The sequence below is a fragment of the Polyodon spathula genome, chromosome 11, assembly GCF_017654505.1.
Source record: "Polyodon spathula isolate WHYD16114869_AA chromosome 11, ASM1765450v1, whole genome shotgun sequence".
Classification (NCBI taxonomy): Eukaryota; Metazoa; Chordata; class Actinopteri; order Acipenseriformes; family Polyodontidae; genus Polyodon; species Polyodon spathula.
Genome location: NC_054544.1, coordinates 27,741,275 through 27,765,030, shown reverse-complemented (window position 1 = coordinate 27,765,030; position 23,756 = coordinate 27,741,275). Strand labels below are relative to the sequence as shown.

At 45.0% G+C, this 23,756-nt stretch overlaps 2 protein-coding genes across 5 annotated transcripts in view; both read left to right on the top strand.

Annotated features, from left to right (window-relative positions):
• LOC121323439 (multidrug resistance-associated protein 5-like) overlaps window positions 1–352 on the top strand; it is an 18,552-nt gene extending 18,200 nt beyond the window's left edge. The window contains exon 18 of the mRNA XM_041264536.1: window positions 113–352. Coding sequence (XP_041120470.1) covers window positions 113–352 — 240 coding nt within the window. The remainder of the gene's footprint in view (window positions 1–112) is intronic.
• A 6,353-nt stretch (window positions 353–6,705) lies between these two features.
• Window positions 6,706–23,756, top strand: part of LOC121322921 (segment polarity protein dishevelled homolog DVL-3-like) — a 39,852-nt gene continuing 22,801 nt past the window's right edge. For 3 of the 4 annotated variants that reach the window (XM_041263537.1, XM_041263535.1, XM_041263536.1), the window contains exon 1: window positions 6,707–7,226. In XM_041263537.1, the coding sequence (XP_041119471.1) occupies window positions 7,066–7,226 (161 nt within the window). In that variant the 5' untranslated portion in view covers window positions 6,707–7,065. Of the gene's footprint in view, window positions 7,227–23,756 lie in introns of all 4 variants that reach the window. The other variant, XM_041263534.1, reaches the window with a different exon arrangement.

Sequence of the window (23,756 nt, the reverse complement as noted above, 5' to 3'; positions counted from 1 at the left end):
TCCCCCTCGGTTTGTGTTGAAAAAAAACATGCATGATAAATAGATATGAGACGTAACATGAACTCCCATCCTGCCCTCCCCCCTCCCCCCTCCCTATGTTAACTCTCCACAGACATCACGGATGTACACGGTGCCGTTGTACGAGGACCTGTGCGGAGGCACCATGAAGTCCTTCGCTGTGGAGGTGTTCTACCAGACGCAGGCCCGGCTGCACATCAACTTGCGCAAGACAGTGCAGCAGATCCTGGCTCAGACCTTCAGCACCTTTGTGACGGTCCCCACGGCGCCCCCCTCTGGAGACCGGCCTCCCGACACCACCGTCGCACTCAGGGATGTCAACGTGTTGGCGTGAGACACAGCCGCTGCTACCGCCATACCAGCGCCGAGAGACGGGTCGCCAGGGAGTGTCCAGGAGATCCATGCAGGGTGCTGGTTGTCTGGGAAAGGGACAGGACGTGGCATTCAGAGTCCAGAGGTGCACTTCATACAGCAGCGCTGACCAGCCTCGAGCTTGTGCTGCAGACGCCTCGATCTGCTGTTTACAACGAGCACTCTCTTGCAGTCCAGTGTGTTTGGGCAGAGCTTACATTGACTATCTGAGTGGCTTTCTTGATCGTAGGCATGTGTGAGCGCTGTGTCCAATACCTGTCTCTGCGGTGCAGGTGTATTTTGACGTGTGTCACGGATTTCACATTCCCCCCCCCCCCCCCCCCCCCCCCCATTTTATATGCAGACCCTATTCATGGAGACCGAAAGACTAAACTAGTCTTGAGCGGCCTGGGATGTGTTCTGATCCCTGGGGGAGGTAGATTTTCTGGAAACCTGGTTGTCTAAGTGTGGGTATGAGTGTAGATTGCAGATTCCTAGTTAGGAAACTGTAACACAATTGCAATATAATTGTACTATGGTTTATTTTTTTGTTTGAGACAATATGAAGAGCCTGGCTCTACCCTTGAACTGGTGCTGGAGGAAACCATTGCTCCCTGTCTCTAACATGCTTCAGAAGGGATGGGACTGTGGTCATGCAATCAGGGATCCACAAACCCTTTAAAACCAGTGCCTGGGTTTGTCCCGCTCCTGTCAAACACCCTGTCCTTCAGTGAAAAGTCCCCTCCCACCCCCCACCCCCCCATGCATAGCTGTTCTTGAAGCCACACCCACATTCTGTTTGTCCACTCATAACCAGCCCCCTACCTGCATTCAAGTTCTGGCACTGCCCACATGTTTTTTTTTTTTTTTTTTTTTTTATTTAGAAACTCCAGTTATTTTACCACTTAAAAGGTGGAATATCACCAGAAAGAGCTTGAATTAAACTGGAGTGCAGTCTAATCCAAAGCTATCGTAGTCCCCTAAGTGATTAGTCGAGGGCAGAGATTTGAGAAACCCTCTACTCTCCATCTTTACCTTGCCCAGATACCCACTAGTCATTGTGTGTGGCAGCTTAACCAGCCTGCTGAACTTGCTGCTGACTCTTTCGCACTGCAATGGCCAACTCGGCTCAATCTCGGACGTTAGCTTCTAGACAGGCCAACGACAACCAAAACCCACCCAGCACCCCTCTCACAATTATCTGCTAGAGAAGCCACGCCCACAACTACAGCCAAAACCTGCCCATCCCCATCAAGCCACACCCACCACTGCACCCAGCACCCCTCTCACAATCTTTTTTTTTTTTTTCTCCATTGGGTCTCCTCTCATAAAGGACCACACCCACTGTCTGTACAAATGTTTTTTAAAACAAGGGAGGGAGGTGTGAGAAAGATTCCTGATAAGGGGTCTTGTTAAAAGCTGCGAGATATTTGCACAAAATGAGACACTAGTGTATTTTATTTCTTTTGTATAAGCAAGAAGCGAAAAAGTGTTCTAATTGGAGAGAAGTTGTTTGTGAAGTGATTTATTTTGTTCTTATTAAAGCCGGAAGCCTTGCTGTGCCGAGCATCGGAACCTCAGTGCTTCATATTGAGGGGGGAGAGTCTACCTGCTTTAATACATTGCAGACCTCAGCAGTGACCTGTACTGTAACACCCCTTGTTATTGAGTCAGATCACAGTAAAATGGCTTCATTACAACATTAACATTCTCGCTCTAATTATTATTGCTGTAGCTCTGATGCGAACAGTTTTTTTTTTTTTAAACTATTTTGCTGTTGGCTATCTCTCAACTTGCTTTCAGCTTAATTGAATGCTGCTATAGGAATGCTAAGCAGCTGGCCATTGTCCTTAGTTTCCTCTGTGCAGTGCTGTTGCAAGCACACTACACTACTGCTTGACTTACCGTCAAGAGTGGCTGCTGTGGTCAAAGAGGTCGTATTGATGATCGGGTGTACTCAAATAGTGGAACTTCAGATCATGCATTTATTGGAGAAAAGGCACAAACAGTAAGACATGCCTTCTAGCAGCCAGGGTGTTGTCTACAAGATGTGGATGTCTTAATGGCAGAAATGTGCTCAGGTAACACCGGGCAACGTTTCAACAAAGTGCTGCTCGTTGTTTCAGTTTGGTTAATGTTTGAATGTTAATGATCTTCTGAATTATTATTATTATTATTATTATTTTCATGTATCTGTGGTAAAACAAAGTAAATATGAGGTGGAAAAACAACCCCAGTAGCGCTCATGTAATTCAGCGTTGAAGGGTAACTTAGCCGCTGCCTTTGGATCTTTAGCCGTGTGTGTCTTGTACCCTGTTCACACTTGTACTGAACCGGTACTGGTGACCTTGCTTTGGGTTTAGAATATACTGATAGAATCCCACTTTCTGTCCTGACTCCCTTTTCAACACAAGTGCAAGACCGATACTTTTCTGATTGACCTGTACACATGTACTTGCTTTTTATCGATACCCGTAATATTCTGTTTCACCAAGATACTCCACTGCACTGGTTTTCTATGGGGGCTCCTTCACGCTGTGTGCAAACGCTATGGGACAGGGAGTTCAGGAGGAGGTTCTCTATTGAGTCAATGGAGCGAGCCTTGTCAGGTTGAGCTGCTTCAAGCTTATTTTACCAATGTTTAAAAATATAACAAACTTGTGAAATCTGTTTTGCTCTTGCCGAAACACATAACCCGTGGTAATGACGACATACTGTAACCTGTACCAGTACCAGATCTGGCGCTTACGCAGAAAACGGACGATCCCTTCACGGCCTCGCTGGTCACTGATGTGGTCTGTTTGGAAAGCGGGTGGAGACGATCCCTGCACGGCCTCGCTGGTCACTGATGCTGTCTCTTTTCAGTTCTGTTTGCCAGCATTAACTACTACAGGGAATTAAAAACAAACTACTTTTAAATATAATCATGCATCTGCAGTTAGCGAGGTCACCCGGCTGTGGATTAATAATAATAATAATTGAAAGGACCGTTAGCCTGACCCACCAAACGTGCCTAACGCTGGTTCTTGTTGTTTGTTAAAGATTTTATACCAGTTCATTATATTATATCTATCTATTTAGGTAACTATCGTCCGTCCGTCCTGTTCTACTAAATACTTGTGTGTGTCCTCTTGACAGGATTTAAAGTCTGACCTTAATTTCAAGTAGTTGTACTGGGGTGTAATTCTGTATTGATTCTTTGTTCTTGCAAAGCAGATGTGAAGATGATGTCATACCTCCATTCCTACACTCATACCCTTCTCATTTCTGAACTCTGCACACTTTTCACCACTTTTTTTTTTATCCAAGTGTGAAACATTTCCAATTGCCAAATGCCACATGCCATTGATATTTCACCTCTTAGCGTTTATTAAAAATGTAGTTTACTTTCAGATTTGGGGGGGGGGGGGGCTGAGCACTGCCTTTCTATTAGCACTGATAACCTTGAATCCCTTTCTCCTTTAATGAAAGACAAACCTATGTATGGTTCAAATCACTCGTAGCAATGGAAACATCTATTAATATCATATACTGAAACAAACACACAAATCATTGCAATTACTGCAAGGCTAATAAAGAATAACTGCCCATTCTGAGGTTAGTGGCATAGCTTGATTAACAAACAACAATACCCTGTATTACAAAATCTATTACTGCATAATATTCATAAACAAACATGAAAAGGTCTGTTTGTATTTTGCATGGGTTTGGCCTCGATACGGCCCAGTACGTCGCCAGTCTTCAAAACATTCAAAAATATAAGGTATAGAAACCAAGTCAAGTTTCCAAGTGTTTTGGTTAGTGGCTTCATTAGAGTTCGGTACAGTTTATTAACTCAGCGGGGTATAGCACTAATCTGGTAAGGATGAGAGGTTATAACACTGATCTAGAAGGGGGGGTCAGGATCAACACAGCACAGGCTCTGCTTAATTAACACTCCGGATGGGAGATTCACAACAGCAGTGCCACTTTAATCGCTGTCTCCTTGCACACTTACCTCCACCTGACCAGACCAGGAGCTGCTTGATGTCTGGTAAACAAAGCACTGTAAATGAGCGCTCTGCCCACCTCGCTCCTGCCTTTGTCCTCAGTGATCTTTCTCTGGTACTCCATCTTTCTTATGAACACAAGAGGCTGCAGCTTCAACAAGACTTGGCAACAGGTTTGCTCACAGTGCTCTGTTAGTATTATTGACTCCTGGCACCCCTCTCGTCCTCTCTCTCTCCTATGTGTTGGTCTGTAGCTTTGTTTCTGCTCTTGTAGATAAATGTATCATTGACTTCCATCCGCCTCACGCAGGCAGTTGTGGTGAGCACAAGGAATACTTCTCAATGAATTATTTAGCATGTGACTGTTCTGTTAAATACAGAGGGAGAGGAGGGGGGAGGGGGTAACAGTTCATTCTTTTTTTCTTGAAACTGAAAACTGCCTTCATCTGGTTCAGTCCAGTGCCAGGTAGGAAAACATCACAGGTATTGACCTGTGATGTTTTCCTACCTGGCACTGGCACTTATGTATACAGCTATCAACTGAGAGTGAGAATAGCAGAGCGGGCATAGACACCCCTGCATACAAATACAAAGCAGAGTGTACGCTAGGGGCTCATCAGTCATACACATAGGTGTGTGCTGCTGCGTCTCAGGCTATTGGTAGTCTGTCTGATCCCAGTGATTGGGGCGACATTGGGTTTTGTTTAGGGACAGGGCGAGAGGGAGGGTTGTGTTTCAGTGCAGTGAAGGGAGTGATCTTAACAGAAAGTAGGTCCATTAGTACATCACTAAAGAGTGATGGGGTTTGGATCTGCCAGGTTTAGATCATTATAATAGACATTTCAAAACAGATAAATAGTTACAGGAAACATCATATTAGTATTGATTGTTTACTGGAAAAAAACGTGTCCCTGCTGTTCTAAGGTATATTTGGTTCCCAGAAATCGTGATTTTGCTGCACCTCAAAAAAGTAACTAGGCTTGAGAAAGTTGATGCAACATCGTATCACACGTTTTATAAACACATCTGAATTTAAGGTCGAAGGAGTTCTTGCTGACTGGTTGTTTTACGTGTGGTGTTAAAAACGGGTTGGTGTGTCTAAAACACGTGACCACAATGGATTAGTATATAACTGTAAAGTATCAGGAATGTGAAACGCTGAAGTGACTGTAAAACGATGCATGAAAACCGCTAACTTTATTTGACAATAACGTTACCATTGAGACCCAATTCTGTATAAAGGTATGTACCCTGGGACCCCAATATCTACAAAGTTTGGTTGCAGCGTTAGCCAGGCAAGGGCTATTCAAGTTCACATTACAATTACCATCAGTGTCCAGCAGAGGGCAGTAAAAACACATTGACAGTACGGTGCTGTACCTGTGATATTGCAATAGTATCGTTGAGATCCTCCGGGACCGATAAAATCGCGGTTTTATTTTAGTAGACAAATCCTGTTAAATATTATCACTAGCACTATAAAAAAAAATACAAAAAATGGCGCATAGGTGTAGAAAGACGGGCCACAGTTTTCAGCGACCGGTCAGCTGAGAGAATTTGAATTCCTGAGTTTAGAAATTAAATCAGCCCTAACCCAGTTAGATTAAGGGCTCAACGAGAACGTTTCATGTGTTAAGAGCAGTTTTTAAATTGGCCCGTCTTCCTGCACCGGGCAACCGCCTCGCAGCGGTATGGCATTCTACGCGATAAATTACTGTGCAAATCATCTTTTTTTGTTGCGTATACATTTTCTGCACTGCCATTGCTGGTGTTAGCGTCGATGAGTGTCCCGTTTCCTTGTCCCGTTGCCTTGTTTGGGCTGTGCTGCAATGTTTCGTTGATGACACTGCACATAACAACAGTCCCTATATGGTCGGGACAGTCCCTATTTCCTAGCAAATGTCACGCGTCCCGATAATTTACCCATAAAAAAAAAAAAAAAAAAAAAAAAAAAAACCATTCACATTGCACAGTAGTTCGTGAAAACCACAAGCTGTGTGTGACTGCTGATCACTAATTTATACAAAGGAAAGAACGCTTCATGGTGTCTATTTTTACTGTTATGATGGTCGTGTCGTGTTGAGCTGCGGGCCCCCTAGCAAAACCTCTGGAGCATGTTTTATATCTGACTGCCAGAATGCCTCTATCTCATTGTAGAATCGCTGAGGTTTTCGCGGCGCTGTGTTTTGTTGTGTTTTTCTCCCCCTAATTACTGAAATTATTTGTTTTACTTTCCACAGTAATTTCGTGTAATGTTTCCTTCCGCAGGGAGGCACTGTATTTAGTGATTTTTCTTCCTTTTTTTCCATTGATTGTTTCCCCTCCTCCTGCAGGGGGAGTTTGCGCTTAGGAAAGAGACTCCCTCTCTCTCTCTCTCACACACACAGGCAGACAGCTGCTTCTGACTGGTGAAAAAAATTAAAAAAGAAAGGTCGCTGGGGGAGATCCTGGGAACACAGATCGTATGAAAGAAAACTTAAATTTTTTAGGTGTTAAAAAAAAAAAGCCCGACATATTTCCAACGAGAGTTGAATGAAGGGGCCGAGTCGCGTCTGGCGCGCCGAGGGAATTAACACACACCGTTTGTTTTCCTTGAAGAATACCCATTCCAAGCAGAGCCCTGGCCACATAAACGGAACTTACAAGGGGAGCCAGGGCTTGAACATAGCTGTCTTCTGCTTGTCTCAATATTGGTCTGCCGCTGACCATGGGGGAAACTAAGATAATATATCACATTGATGACCAAGAGACGCCCTATTTGGTGAAACTGCCCATCCCGGCCGACCGGGTCACTTTGGCAGACTTTAAAAATGTCCTGAATAAACCGAACTACAAGTTTTTCTTCAAATCTATGGACGATGACTTTGGGTAAGTCTGCTCATTTTTCTCAGCCCGTACTCCACTGTAGTGTATTTAGTTAGTGCGACAGTAAAGCGCCTACGCTGACGATCGGCTCGGTTCACATTCCAGTAAGCTGCTAAGTGGGTCGACTTCAATTTCCCTTTATGTGGGAAGCGTTCTATTTGTTTGTCGTCCCTTTCTGCAGTGTTAAGGTTGTGCGTTGCAGAAATATGTCGGGAGACAGGCAACTGATTTTTTTTTTCCTTCCCCAAAGCAAGCCCTCCATCTTGGAACTGGAGAAGCCCTATAAGGATATACTAGTCGTGTGGTGACAGGCAGCAAGAGTTTACTTAAATAGCCTTTCCGTGTTGGATTTGGCTGGGAAGAGGAATCGGAGTCGGTGCAGGCTATCACGGGGGTCATGGGTTTATTGTTGATGTAGTTTTGGATTTGGTTTCCAAGGTCACCAGGGTTGCTGGTGTTTTGAAAATGATGGGGGGGTCAATTCATTAAGTGTGCACCATATGTTTAGTATAGCCCCCCCCCCCCCCTGTAGAATTTGAAAAACCGCTTGTCTTGAAAATAACAGAAGCTACGCATCGCGTTTGCTTTTCCGATCACTGCATATTATTATTTGGCCGATTCCTAGGATTTGCCGACTCGCTCAACCCAGGTTTTTTTTTTCTCTTCCACAGCAAACCTCGTCTCCGCCGCAGACTAGAACTCTCTGAATTGAAAATGGCGGACAGTGGACTCTTTTGTTGTGGGGAAAAAAAAGTCTTTTGTTTCGGTTGTTTTTCGCACTGTCTCTCTCTCTATCTCTCTCCTTGGCAAAGTCGCAGTGAGTGCGCTTTGTTTTATCCGTGAGCTTCTTAGTTCGGCATGAGAAACGGGGAATGTGGTGTTGGGAATGCGGTGTGGAAAGATAAGCTGTGTCAGTTACTGTGCCTCGGCAGTTTCAGGGCCAGTAATACATCACTTCATGGCGTGACAGTCGATACAGTGTATACCTGTTTTGTTGCTGGTTTGTTTTATGTCATGGTGAAGAATCAGAAAGTTGCGTTGTGCTCCGAGTGTGACACTCACGTGACTGTAAACAGCATCATTAACACTCCCTGCTCAGTTACAATCGTAACGAAATCAACGGGTTATCGAGAGCAACATTATTTCTTCCTTAATAAAAGTATACCAAACAAGAGTCTGAGGACAAAAGTATGTGCGCTTTCCATTGCGACACAGTTTCAAAAGTTAGTTTGGATAGAGAAACACAACAGAAGCCCCTTTTTCATGTTGTCTTTTGTTGCATTGTTTATGAATTGTTGTAGAATTTGTCATGCCTGCAACACCATGAGATAAACACTTTACCCGAGAATAGTTTTAATGAGTGTGTGTGTGTGTCTAAACCCTGCATGCACTGTCTTCGTTTAACTTTTACACACAGGTATGGAATCGGCCACTGTGTTATTCCAGGTAGCTCTGTGTATTTATTTAAATGAGTGAGACAGAGATGCTGCCAGTTAGGTACCAAGCTCTCGTTTTTAGATCAAACCTGAAAGCAATGAAGCCGGTGTATTCAAACTCCAACCTTTGTCTATGGCAAGTGGAAGTGAGGATGAATGAACTGAACCCCAGTACTACAGGAGCCCTGTCACTGGAACTGTATGATACAACCTAGAAAACAGCATGCTTCTTTATCTGTGACGCTGCTTGCCTTGTCTTGCGAATTCTTCGGATTGCAGTGGCATTCCTGGATTCCTGGAAGTCTGCAGAGGAGGATTCCCTGCCCTCGGGCTCTGGAGTTGTCGGGGCTGCTTCAAGGTTGAAATCTTGTGTGATCCAGGGGGGATGAGTGTAGAAGGATATAGATGCCATCTGTAGAACAAACCCAATAGAACGGTTGTGCTTGATGTGGCTTCTTCCTTTGTCCTCTCTGTCTAAAGGCTGCACTGCAGGTCACTGTTTCCTAAAGTCTTCCCGATTCTCCAGTTGACAAGCTGCTGGGACAGAAGCGCAGACCCCAGCCTCCTGCCTCTTCTTTAGAGCACATATTGTTGTCAATTCATTTTAAAACATTTCTAATTCTCTATAATTGTGAAATGTTATCTGAAATAGGCTGTACCAGGGATGGGAATACAGACTCCCATTGCATAGCGGTTAGATCTATTCCTGGTTTTACTGTGAGTTTTAATAACACACCTGAGCTTGTTACCTAGACACACTGTGGCTAATCAGGCTGGTAGTAAATCTGGAACTGGAACTGCTCTGCAATAGGAGTCTTCTTCCCAGCCCTGCATTGCTGTTGCTTGATGTTACTTGAAAGGCAATCTTGGATGTAGATTTAGTTCTATTTTGCTCAGAACCCAGGGGTTTGGATAAATGCTTACACAATGCAGCCTGTAACACTTCACTTTTTTTTTTAAAATTTAGTGCCAATTATTTTTGTTATTTTCTCCCAATTTGAAAAGCCCAATTATTATTTAGACTTAGCTCTCTGCTGCCACCCCTGCGCTGACTCTGAAGGGCGAAGATGAACACACGCTGTCCTCTGAAGAGTGTGCCATCAGCCGGTCGCTTCTTTACACGCTGTGGATTCACTATCCAGCCACCCAGGAGCTACAGTCCCGGAGAACAACACAGTTTCCGGGCAGCTAACAGGCAAACCTGCAGGCGCCCGGCCAGACTACAGGGGTCGCTGGTGCGCGGTGAGCCGAGGACACCCTAGCCGACCTAAAAGTGCTGTGTAGGAAAGGGTTGGATTTCCATTGCAGAGGATATAATTAATTGTTAATTCCTGAGGATAAGAGGGTTGGTTATTTGTCACGATGCCTGCTTAATCCAGACCAGCCAGCAGACAACTCCGACATGTTGTTACAGTGAAGCTTGTCATACAGCCCCGAGTCATTTTTTGATGTCGGTCAATATGTCTGGAAAGAAGTCCTGTGCAGAGTTGTGTTAAACGGCTGTATTCTGTCTGCTGCTGCCTGTCCGCTTCATGGGACTCTGCAACCCAGCCTTGCTGTGCCTCTCTGTCTGCCTCTGGAGAGGAGTAAGCCGTCCGTCTCATTGCGGCTCTGCTCTTGCACTCCTCAGGGTTCTCCAGATAGCCCTGCTGTACAATAAGCAGGCAGGCTAAGGTTACACATACTGTAGGAAGTCATATTATGTTTTTTCCTTCCAAACAGGAAACGGTTTCATTTGCTTTTTCGATTTGTGTTGCCAGTTCATCCCTCCACCCCCCCACCCCCCTGGTCTGCCAAACAGCCACAGGTTGATCTCCTCCTCTGCAGTGTCGTCTCATGCTTGTGTCTGGCTGTGGCGACTCTCTGTGAGTTCACAGGATTGTTTCACAGCCGATTTGGGATGACGACTCCTACGGGGTCTGTGCCGTTCCCAGGGGCTTAAGAGTTTAGTGTTGATCCAGCACTGGATTCCTCTGCTTCAGCCAGATCATGCAGTTCTCAGCTCTTAACCCTGTCCCAGATTACAAAGCATGGTGCTTAGGAGGAAACTGAAACCTATTCAGATAAACACGCTTCCATAATTCCTGCTCCATACAGCATGCAGTGAAAGGCCTTTCAATGAAAAACCCTGATTTGATTCTGATGAACTGTGTTCTGTGCACTGGGGAGTTTGGGTAGTTGACTGCCTAATGTGCTGTACAGCTCTTCCTTTATATGCTTGTATTTTCCACCTCTTGTAAATATCTTTTTATACAGCACTGCATGCATTGAATGTGTCCAAGCTCTTTTAAGCAAGGTGTAAAAAATGTTCTTACAGTGAGCTCGCAGTCTGTACCATGCACCGTTTCTCTACCAGACTGCATCGCGGGTTCAGCTACCTGTGGTTTAGAGGTCGTCTGTTTTAAAGATTGAGTGACTGGGCACATCCTAGCAGGAGAGATCTGGATGAGAACAGCTAGTCCTGGTCCCCTGTGATACATAATGCCTGAAACAAATCTCACTGACCTACCTTTCAGACAGATCGCTTGCCAGAGGTCTAATTTTAGGCATGCATCTTGTCTGAGTCAGCCCATGGTCTGGGATCGACCTTTCCAGTCCTTAAGCACTTCAAGCTTTGAATGCTAACAAGCCACAAGTACCTTGGAGCCTCAGACCGTGTCCTGGCTTCAGAATTGTTGAAGATGATGTTCTGATTCTGAAGGTGTCTGGCTCCTGGCTTATCTCGCAGTCTGAACAAATAGTTTTTCAGCAGCATTTAAAGGAACAGTCCAAGAGTATCAGATAAGAAAGGTGACCTTCGTCCTTCCTGTATGGGTCTGCTTCCTAGTCCTGTTTTTTTAATGTAATAAATTGAACTTTTAGAGAGTTCTTTTCTGAAATGAGAGGTGTGTGTGTGTTTCAGTGCAAGTTATTGTTCTTTCTTGCGGTTATATTGTCAGACTGCATGCTTGCCACTGTGAGCCAAGCAGTTGCTTCTGCTGGCTCTAAACAAGCGGTACGGTGCTGCTGCAGACACATACCAGCTAGTGTTCTGCAAGAGAAAGGAATGTCTTCAGCTGTGCTCGACACGCAGCTCGGAGCTGGCTGGAAAACGAGTAGAAACAACTCAAGCAAAGATGAATTGGAGTGTGAAAAGGCATGAAAGCGGGTGTATAACTACAGCCTGTGTCCTGGATTTCATGTTGTTCTCCTAAAGTTGATTTTTTTTCAAGTCCCCGATCTTTCTCAAGGTTAATCTGCCTATCAGCCGCGGCTCGTTAAAGCACTCCAAGGTTTTGAATTCATAATCGCAGGTGATTGACGGCTGCTATCTTATTAGTGTTTAATCTGATACAGTACTTCAATGAGGTCTCGTCACTGAAGAGAGAGAGAGAGACCAAGACAGGAGGTTGACTGGGTGAAGCCAGACCCTTGCACAGGTAGAGAAGGGTCAGGGTCACTGTAATGCAACAATCCAGGGAAAACATGATGTCATAACAAGTCATACCCCTAAGCAAACATGATGTCATAACTAGTCACATCCCTAAGAAAAGTTGTTTGCGTTGTCTTGCTCCCAGTTTTTCTACAAATAAAAATAACTCGGCTTCAGTGAAATAGAGAGATGCAGTTTCTGTACACCTGCACAATTGTGCTGAAAGGTAAAGTGGCGCAGACAAAGTTTTCGCCAACTGACCCGTTGCATTCCAGCTGCTGTCAGTCATGTTTCTCAGTAATTAGCTGCCTGCTTGTTCTACACTAATGGAAACGAGATCCCCACAGGATTACAATTTGTGGCCTATAAGGTACACGACTGGCTAATTAAGATCTTGTTAAATTCTGGAATTAATTAAACTGGTTTACTCTTTTAAAAAATATATATATAGAATCCCAGTCAGCTTCCTCGGAAGGCACGTGTGTGTATCTGTGTATCGTGTTGTGTATCTGTGTATCCTGTTGTCTGTGTGTGTGCATTCTCATTGCATCATTTCTGCAGCCGTTTCTAATGTGTGACACGTAAAGAAATGTTCCCTGGGGAAGATCAAGTTCGTTATTAAAATCAACATTCAGGTGATTTTGAAAACAGAAGAGAGAAGCACCATAGCTTTGAAAAGCTGTCTTCAGCGGTTAGCTTTTTATATCTTCTACTTCGTATTTTCTCATTCTTTTTAATGTCCTACAGTGTGATGCAGTAGACATTTTTCTGCGCATTTAGGAAAGGCTTTACTTCATCAGCAACTTTTCTAAATGTGTGTTAAATAAACAGTCCTGAGCAGACAGTGCTGGCTTCAGCAGACAGCTGCAGTTCTGTATGTGGCATACCTGAGTATGCTGCCCCAACAATACCTGTTCTGAACAATCCCCAAATGGACACAAGCTTTGCTTTTATAAGGTCTGGGTCTTATCTGATTGAGTCCACATTTCAATGCGTAGGGACTGTGCTGGTGAAAGCAGGCCCCTCAGACGATCGCAGAACGCTGCTTTGCTGGGTCTCTGTGAATGATTGTGTGGGTGGATCAGTGGTGTGGCTAACACTCCACACTTGGCCTATGTACAGCCTATGTTTGCAATTTAATCAGGACGGTCTGTGGGCATGTCTTTCATTTTTTATAAGAAGTCAATTCAATTTAAAAATCAATACGGGCGTGCTGCTCTGTGTGAGATGTGGAGGAGAGGGTGGGTGATGGATGAATTGTAGGGTTTGTGGCGGGGGGGTCATTGAGCTGTGGAATCATACTTAGAACCTGAACTCGCAAACTTTTCTAGCTTTTACAGGGCCTGGAGCAGCACTAACTGTCCCTAAAGCCTTTCTCTTTGTGCTCACCCAGTGCCAGCCCTCTGCTCAGCCAGCGAACATGACAGTAAGAAAACGTAAACGGGCTGATTTGACAGAACGCTGCTAAAGAAAGAACCACATTCTGAGATTACGAGGAACTGTTTTCTAACTGTCCCGTGCTTTGCTGAATGCCAGAATCACGGGAGAGCCTTGTTTTTGAGTGACCTAAAGGAGGTATAGAGTGTCCTGTTAATAGCAAAAGCAGGGGTTGCCAATGCGGTTATTATTTATGCAGGAGCAGCATGTCCGGGAGAGAGGGGAACAAAATAAAAAGGCGTTTTCAAGGGGGGTGGTGACTTGTTCTTGGAAATGATTGCATTTGGTGACCAGGCGAATCAGCGGCGATGGAAAACACAATTTGAATTCAAGTTTAACAGTGATTCCAGAATCAGTTTCCCTGTTTGAGGGAGAGAGTTGCACCTACTGCAGGAAGCAGCTTGACCTTCTTCACATATAACTTGTCACAATGAGGATTATGAGGAACCACTCCCTGTGTACCGCGGGGTGATGTAATGGCTGAGCAGGCTCCTAACTGCTTTTAATGCGTGATTCCTGTTGAGGGGCTGAGTGGGACGAGAGTAATTGGTTTGTGCAATAAGGAGATTGAGGAGGTCAAGACGCTACAGTGAGGCACACGTCGTGGGGACACGTAACAGGGCAGCTTGTTCACAAATCAAATGTATTCCTTGTCAGGAATCATCCTGAGTTAATAAGGTGGCCGGTGATGAGATTGGAATAGAGCGCAGATACAGAGGCTGTTAATCGGCCTTCGTTACCTATGCTGTGTACCAGGTCTGCACAGCTCCCTGTCCCACCTTTAACCTTAATTAACCTTCCAGGTCTTAATCACTTCATTATTTATTAATGACAACTCTATAATCTGTTCCAACACTCCCTGATCAGAATTACCACTAACAGTATTCTGTTACATTAGCTTCTCACAGTGGCAACACATTACTTACATTCAAGTCACTGTTTGTTAGTTGATTTTTAAATTGGCTTCAAATGAAAGCAGTTGAACAATCGCACCAATTATGTCTCTTAAATATCGAGAGTGACCATTGCTCTGTGTAAACAATCTGAGAGTGACCATTGCTCTATGTAAACAATCTGAGAGTGACTGTTGCTGTCTGTAAACATTTTCTGAGAGTGACCGTTGCTGTGTGTACACGGTCTCTGAGAGTGACCGTTGCTGTGTGTACACGGTCTCTGAGAGTGACCGTTGCTGTGTGTACACGGTCTCTGAGAGTGACCCTTGCTGTGTGTACACGGTCTCTGAGAGTGACCTTTGCTGTGTGTACACATTCTCTGAGAGTGACCGTTGCTGTGTGTACACGGTCTCTGAGAGTGACCGTTGCTGTGTGTACACGGTCTCTGAGAGTGACTGTTGCTGTCTGTAAACATTTTCTGAGAGTGACCGTTGCTGTGTGTACACGGTCTCTGAGAGTGACCGTTGCTGTGTGTACACGGTCTCTGAGAGTGACCGTTGCTGTGTGTACACGGTCTCTGAGAGTGACCGTTGCTGTGTGTACACGGTCTCTGAGAGTGACCGTTGCTGTGTGTACACGGTCTCTGAGAGTGACCGTTGCTGTGTGTACACGGTCTCTGAGAGTGACCGTTGCTGTGTGTACACGGTCTCTGAGAGTGACCGTTGCTGTGTGTACACTGAGAGTCTGCTGTGTGTAGAGTGACCGTTGCTGTGTGTACACGGTCTCTGAGAGTGACCATTGCTGTGTGTACACGGTCTCTGAGAGTGACCGTTGCTGTGTGTACACGGTCTCTGAGAGTGACCTTTGCTGTGTGTACACGGTCTCTGAGAGTGACCGTTGCTGTGTGTACACGGTCTCTGAGAGTGACCGTTGCTGTGTGTACACGGTCTCTGAGAGTGACCGTTGCTGTGTGTACACGGTCTCTGAGAGTGACCCTTGCTGTGTGTACACGGTCTCTGAGAGTGACCGTTGCTGTGTGTACACGGTCTCTGAGAGTGACCTTTGCTGTGTGTACACGGTCTCTGAGAGTGACCCTTGCTGTGTGTACACGGTCTCTGAGAGTGACCATTGCTGTGACCTGTACACGGTCTCTGAGAGTGACCGTTGCTGTGTGTACACGGTCTCTGAGAGTGACCCTTGCTGTGTGTACACGGTCTCTGAGAGTGACCCTTGCTGTGTGTACACGGTCTCTGAGAGTGACCGTTGCTGTGTGTACACGGTCTCTGAGAGTGACCCTTGCTGTGTGTACACGGTCTCTGAGAGTGACCGTTGCTGTGTGTACACGGTCTCTGAGAGTGACCGTTGCTGTGTGTACACGGTCTCTGAGAGTGACCATTGCTGTGTGTACACGGTCTCTGAGAGTGACCGTTGCTGTGTGTACACGGTCTCTGAGAGTGACCGTTGCTGTGTGTACACGGTCTCTGAGAGTGACCGTTGCTGTGTGTACACAGTCTGAGAGTGACCCTTGCTGTGTGTACACGGTCTCTGAGAGTGACCGTTGCTGTGTGTACACGGTCTCTGGCACGTTTCTGTGAACGGGGCCCAGAGATTGCTGTAATGTGTTTGCTGGCCAGCAGGTGTTTGGCTCGTATAAGTTGGTTCCTGAGTCTCCTCCGCATCACGTGTTTTCAGGCTTCGCAAGTGACACTTGCTCTTAGGAACCTATCAGCACACTTAACTCACTAGCTGATACAATTCCTACGTGCAGTTAGAACCAGCTTACTTAACAAAGAGCTGTCAAAACGTGTCCGGCACGTTTCTGTAGCTGTCTGCAAGTCACTCTTCAGTACACACGCTCTGTATGGAGCTGCTGGACTACACAGGTTTGTGAGGTGTGTGCACTTCACTGTGGGCTCCTCAAGGATTTCTGTCACAGCAGGTACAGCCTCTGTCACCAGATGTGCTTCAATTCTTTGTATTTCCATTCATCATTTTGAGATTGTATGTTTCACTTCTGAATGCATCATCTGGATAAAAAAGCATTGTTTTAGATATAGTAATGATGCAGAGAGATTGCCAAACCCATCGCGCTCTGTACGCAGTTCACTGCAGGGAGTGTGTACAGTATTTCTGGGAGCTGTGTTATTACTGCAAGCAGGGGACAGGCAGGTTCTGCAGCTAGACCCTGCCACAGTGTGAAGAGGCAGCTGGGAGACTTGAGCTTCAGCGCAGAGGGATGGAGGCTTTGCAGAGAGTGTCTTACTTTGAAAGTAAAATCCTCTCTGAAATCAAAATGGAAGATAAGCTTAACAGTTCTTATTTTTTATTTATTTTATTTTTTTACAGTAAGCATTGCGCACAGCAGCAGCAGAGGCAGTAGCAGTGGTAGGTTACTTTCCGACACCACTGCTTGAAGTTCATCTTCAGTTTAACAGCTATTCAAAAGTCCTAGATGTTACACCTTGCGCTGTAATGTGAAATAGTATCTTCCAACCATGCAGGATGACAGGGTCTGTATTACTGATGGATCTAAAAACCTCTGTATGCTTGCTCTTCCAGCCAAGGTGTTACATGCTGCCTTATTAAGCACCCTGGGACTGTACCCAGATCTCCAAAACAATTGCTAATCTTGTCCCATCTCTCTGCTGCATATCTGTAATGTGACTGCAGGGTTATGGATGAACACGTCTCTTGTTTGTTCAGTGTTCAGGCAGTGCAGCGTGACGCACAGTGACTTTCAGTTTTGATTTTGCCCGGTACACCTGGGTTTATTACATCAGTGCTTGAAAGTCTAATTCCTTACTTGTCCTTCTCACATTATTAAAACCACCCCCTTGTTATTCTAGTAGAAGATCTTCTGAAAAACTGACTGATAAAAAGGGGGCCCAGTGATGATTTAAATACAGCAAGCGAGAGGCCAGACCATGGATTTGACAGCACTGTGCAGTGATCACCACTCACCAGGTTATCTTTTCCTGGGCACAAAATAAAAAACAGAGCAACAGGGTTTCCACTGGGACGCTCCACTCCTCTTAACAGACTGGGCCCTTCAATTCGTCTGAGCGTCATTGGTCCAAGGTGCTACACACACAGTGACCCTGATTCGCTCGTCGGTAACGGATGCTCTTGAAGACTAAGAGAGAGGGATATCTGGAACGTTGTAAACAAGTAATAAAACGCCATGCACCATATGTTTTGCATTTTACACACCTAAACATCATGTAAATCTTTTTTTTTTTAATTTTGTTTTTGCAGAGAGCTGGGAAAAAAAGGTTTCCAAGTGTTTGTGAGGCTGGGTGGTCTTGAGGAATGATGAATTGCATGGTGGTTACATCAGTCGTCTGGGGAGTGGTTAGCTCTGGCAATCTGGCTAATGCACCATTACTGCTAGGAATCCAGGAACTAAGGAATAGTAGGGAGGAGCAGATCTGAATCCAACTCCTAAACTGCAAACTCTGATTACATTGCTGAGGCATGGTGGCTGATCATTTCTTAAGGGGCTGAAAAAATGCTGAGTCGTCTTCTTGTGAGCTGTACTGAGTCCTTTATGTACAACTCCACCTATATTTAACTCTTGAATCCAGAGCCTTTATTATGCTGTCATGGGTGTAATATTAATTCTGTGCCGGCAGGTTTCACAGCTTTGGATTAGCACTAATCTGGAACTGCCTTACCCAAGGAACTTGAAGAGTAATGCTAATTGGAAACACATGGGGAAGTTTTTTAAGTCAGGACTCTGGTTACGCTGTGGAGGTTTACGATCTCAGTCCTGTAATGGGGGAAGCAAGGGTTCTGGTAAATGAATTGGATTCAGGGGTCCTCAGGGTCACCCGCACAGCAGTCTAGTTTGGCTTTTCTCTCTCTGCCTCATGGCTCTGCCTCTCCTTTTGATTTCCGGGATCTCTATACCGCTGGAGCCCCCATCTGCAGTGTGATCCAAATTCAGATGGCGTTAACCCCTTGAGAGACAATTCTGGTTAGCATTCCGATATCCCTGGACTGGTGTGGGTTTGTGAAATGTAGAGTTTGTTTGTGGTTGGAGGAGGAGAGTGCAGGCTTTGTGTTTGTGCATGTTTTTTGTGTATTTGGTAAATTATTATGTATTATTCATTATTGTTGTTCTTGTGACTCTTTTTCTGATGATTGAGTACACAAATATATATATATATATATATATATATATATATATATATATATATATATATATATATATATATATATATATATTTTCCCAACTATAAAATAGTTGACATTCATCATGATGCTTTACTAATAACATGCAGCCCCAGTGGTGCCGTGTCGTGTGAGGTGCTGTCTCGAGTGGAGGATGATAAAGAAGGTAATCTGGGAGAGAGGAGGCAGTAGGGAATACTGCTCTCTTGAGGGGGACCGTGCTGGAATATGCACGTGGGAGTGATTACCAGTTGGGATCGTGCTGCAGTGTGAGTGTTGTGGCTGGGTGCACATGTGAATTACAATAGAGAGCTGGAATCACAGATTTTAAGATTTCTGTGAAATGTGTTGTGTAATAACTGTGTCTATATTTACCTGATAACACAAGGTCAAGCAAAACCTTATTCCCGCAGCCTAGGCTTGGACTGGTCAAGGCATAAGCTGAAGCCCGATGCCTATACTGGTGTGCTAATGCTTTCTAAACTGTGCCCTGCAAAAGGTGTAGGAGCTTCATTCATTAGGGAAGGGCAGGGACACTGACACAGGTACGATAGACGCCGAACATCAATGCATCTGGTCTCAAACAGCTGCCTGTGCACCAGATCAAAAATGATTTGAATCAGGGAAATGCATTTAATATGATTTCCTTAAAGCAAGGGTCTGGAGGCTCAATAATCATTGTCTTCCTGCTCTGTTCACAGCAGAGTTGACAAGCCCAATCAGTAGCGGGATGCTGTCAGGATACAAACTCAGGGAACACAGAGAACTTGATCCACGCATTGAGCTGAGCATGAGGTTAACAGGACAGTCCTTGGTTTTTCAGTAGTCTAGTTTCTTTTAAACTTTTTTATTTATTCATGTATGTATTTATACAAATATATATAGGTATGTATGTGATGAGTGAATATGAATGGCAGTATCTACTCCAGAGGTTGCACAGTGTTTACTTTTCGGTTTGTTTTGTTTTGACACTGCTTCAGCAAGCTCTCTAACATGTCCCACATGTTCCTCTTACAGTGCCGCTGTCGCTCGTTCCCCAGTCCCAGCTGACTGATTGTAGTCTTTGATGTTTATTTTATAGTTGTTGCAGTTTTTTTTTTTGGTCACACACTCCCTTTTTATTTCCAGGAGCAGATGAGGAATAGAGGAGTCTCTCCAGTGCTTAATCAGTCTATTAAATAGAAGTGGGAAAGCATTGAGCTGCAGTAATGTGTTCTATCAGACCATTTGAACACTGGCACAAAGTTAATTTGAAGGGAGTCGCACTGAAAAGTTACACCAGCCCCGTTGTAAAGCTTGTGCTTGGGTGCCTTGTGACACTAAAACTAAACTGGAGAGGAGAGGAGAAAACAAATAAGTGTTTATGCACTCCAGGGCAGGCTTAGGCAGAGCGTTGCTGTTTGTTAACATAGACACACACACACACACACACATATTTCATCTTGAAGGATTAGTCAGAGTCGATCAATCCCAATGTTTTTCTATGAGGCGCAGGTGCTTGCTATTCTGGTCTATTCTGCTGTGCGTTTGTGAAACTCGGCTCGAGGCCGTGCTGTACTTCCTCCAGCAGCAGGAGGAGAGAAGAGGAGGAGGAAGAGGAAGAGGAGGAGGAATGGATCTGTTTTTTAAAGATTTAAAGCGAGCACTACAGAGGCCTCACATTTAAGGAAAGTCTCGGGAGGTGATTCTGATCCAATCAATTGGATTTTAAACTGCCCTCCGTTTATAATAAACTGAAGGGTGGGAGCGTGCGTGAGTGCTAGACTCCGGTTGTGGTGTGGCATATACTTTTGCAGGCAGGAATAACGCAACAGTTTTACGTCAGGCATGTTTTAAACATGCAGGCTGGCTGTGTATTTTGATATCTTCTTTATTTTCAGTGTGTGTTCTGTGCTTGGCTGACTCTGCAGTCTGCTGTTCGTGTTGTGGATTGGCGCATCTCATCTCATTTGAAATGATTTGCTTTGGCTCTACTTGGCAAGCAGTTTGAGTGCATGGTGCTGCAGCCCTGCCAGCACATTCCTGGAACCCACACCCGCAGCGTCCTCTCCTCACTTCTGCAATGGGTAGGGTGAAGAAGTGGAGAATATACATCCTCTTGACCTGTAATGATCTTTCTCCAAGATGTTCCAGTTGGTCCACAGCACCGGGTATTGCAGTGGTTCAAAAGGCAGTTGAAACAGTTGTTGTGTTCTAAAGAATCTGCTGAAGATGGCTCATTTAAAGACAGGGACAGCTGGCTTTGTAGCAGCAATGGTAAGAGTCAGGAAAAGTTCCAGGCACACAGCACAGAGCTGTCTTTTGTATGAGCTCGGAAAAGATAGAAAGGAAGGAAGAGAAGAAAGAATACAAATCCTTCACACAGCACCCGCTCAGCCTTCTGCTCTAAAGCAAACTACTGTGGAGGTCCTAAGATCAAAAACGATGACGCGCATGCACAGTCCATGTATCCTATTGTGCCAAGGTGTTTTTAAGAGCCCTGTGTAAATCTGCATGTAAAGCACCCTACAGCACTGAGCAAATTCGGGTAGGAAGGATGTTTCTTCCTCTCACTCCCGTGTCTGGCTCTGCGCTGTTGTAATTTGAGTTATTCTATTGATACAGTGGTTCGCACCTCCTTGGATGAGGCTGTGCCAGCTATTACTGGAAGCAGGCCATTGTTCTGTTAAATATTTGATGAACTGCCAGGAAATGAAGCCAGTAAAGTGTTTGGTTTGGTTTGGCTGATGAAGTGGTTGGTAAGCACCCCTGCCCCCCCCCCCCCCCCCCCCCCGTACAGTAACACTGCTTCAATGCCCCTGTGAGAGCCGTGCCAGTCATACAGTAACACAGCTTCCTCGCGGACTTGAAGTCAGTTGTAAAGTTTCACTAGTGTCTCGACGCCAGATCCTGCAGTGAATTCTGTGCTTGCTGAGAGGTATTCATAACAAAGCAATTTTTTTCTCCTGTGCCAGCAATACAGTTCTGCAGGACCTCTTAATGGAGATTCAGTCAAGTACAGTACTGGCTTTATGAAGACACTTCAGGATAAATGTGCTTTCAGTTAGGAGCTTGCAGAACATTAACCCAATCTTTGACTCTTGTGCTAACACAATGGCGGTGTTGTGTTTGGGGGTTGTGTGCCTCTGTCTGCTAGACTGATTGAATTGAGATAATGAAGCCATGCAGCAGTACTGCAGTATGTTTTGATTGAATCTACCCTTTGCACAACGAAGATGCCCGAGCCCAGCAGTGCCAGTGGAAGAGTGTTTTGTGTTGTGGAAACCTTTCCCCTTGGACTCCAAGCAGCAGGTATGGGAGCAGAGAAAGGAGAGAGAGGCAACTGTCATTGCAGTCTTGAGCTGTACTTTTTCCGTTGATTCATAAAGAAAAACACACACACACACACATTGGCTTCCTCAATCCAGAACCTCTTCAAGGTCCTGGAGTATTCGTTGTCATGATAATAACCCTAGCAAATCTCATGCAGTTATTAGAAGTCAGGCTAGCTCATCAAGCTGTTTTATGTTTTTTCTCTAAAGAAAGGCAGACTTGCTGGCTGTCAGTGGGATCTTGCTGGTTGCCATGGAGATGGAGAGAGATAGGGATTTGATTGGTCATCACAATGATACGCTGCACAGGGCCAAGAATAAGAAACAACGCTCATGCATTATGTGCTCCTATGAAAACACAAATACACTGCCATGAGAAGACTTTCACTAGATACACTGCCATGAGGAGACTTTCACTAGATACAAGCCATGAGGAGACTTTCACTACATACAAAAAAATGTGAAAGCATTCTGTCAAACATCCACTCTGTCTGAATCCAAGACAGCACACACACACACACATGTTCATGTGCGCTGAGGACCAGAAGGACAGCTCCTGTCCACAATGCGCTGAGGACCAGAAGGACAACTCCTGTATGCAATTTATGGAGGACGAGAAGGACAGCTCCTGTCCACAGTGCACTGAGGACAAGAAGGACACCTCCTGTCCTCAATGAGTGGAGGACCAGAAGGACAGCACCTGTCCACCATGCATGGAGGACCAGAAGTTTAGCTTCTGTCTGCAGTGCTGCTTCTTTCAGGATTTATTTCAATTTGTTTTTAAAGTTATTATACTATAACTGAATGTTCTGTAAACGCTTCAGCATTAACAGGAAGAGATGTGTTGAGCCAAGAACTGAGTCTTGTGTGACTCATAAAATGAAAAAGAACCCCTCTGACACCTGACCTAATGCATTTCTTTTTCCACTAAGATCTTAGCAGTGTTTGGTCAGAGTGAACAATTTCAAAATCAGTATCATACACATCTTGGTACAGAACACACACACTCTGCTGGAGCTGAACTGGTGGTTGTTGTTGGTGGTGGTGGTCACAGTGGACACGGTTCAAAGTTCAAACCTATTCCACACCCGTGGTACAGCAGGGCATATTTCTTCCAACAGTTGACGGTTGAAAATGACCAGCAGTAATACCTTACACAAACAAAATAAAATACTTCAATCAATGAAACCATGTTTCTGTTTTGATATAGTTATTTGAAGTTTTTTATTTTGTAAATCTGTTTGCTTTTGTGCAAGGCTAATATCATTAATAGTTTTTAGAGGAGGCTTGTCAAGAAAAGTAAACAGGTTCCTTTTGCCTGAGCAGCGCCCACATTCGTGGGAGCTGGAGAATGTCACATTGCGCAGCCATTGTCAAGCAGCTGAGTATACAGTATATGCTTAGTCTTGGCTGGACAAATAACATTCAGCTTGTGTTCTTTTTGTTTTCCGCAAGTCAGATTTTCTAAACTACGACATGATCCGAAACTCCTTCTGTGGTGTTGACAGCAGATGGCGAAGCGTGGCAAGGTCAGCTGTTCTGCGTGTATTTAAACTACGAGCAGCACAGCAGGGTTGAGTAGCGCAGAGTCATTGCATGTGTAACAGGGCGGAGACAGAGCACAGACTGGCGACCCGGAACACCGCACAAGAGCGTCTTGACCACTATGTAAAAGAGCCGGGCTCGTCTGCAATCCAGGTTTTAGAGCTTTTAACCTCCTGTCATCTCGCTGACGGGACCTAGAACAGCAACCCCAGAACAGCAACCCCACAACACTGCCGTTACACTGAGGATTGTAGCTGTGGTCCCAGACCTGCCCACTCTCCGCCTGTTAAAGGATCGTTCTCAGAACATCAACAGACTCAGGAAGG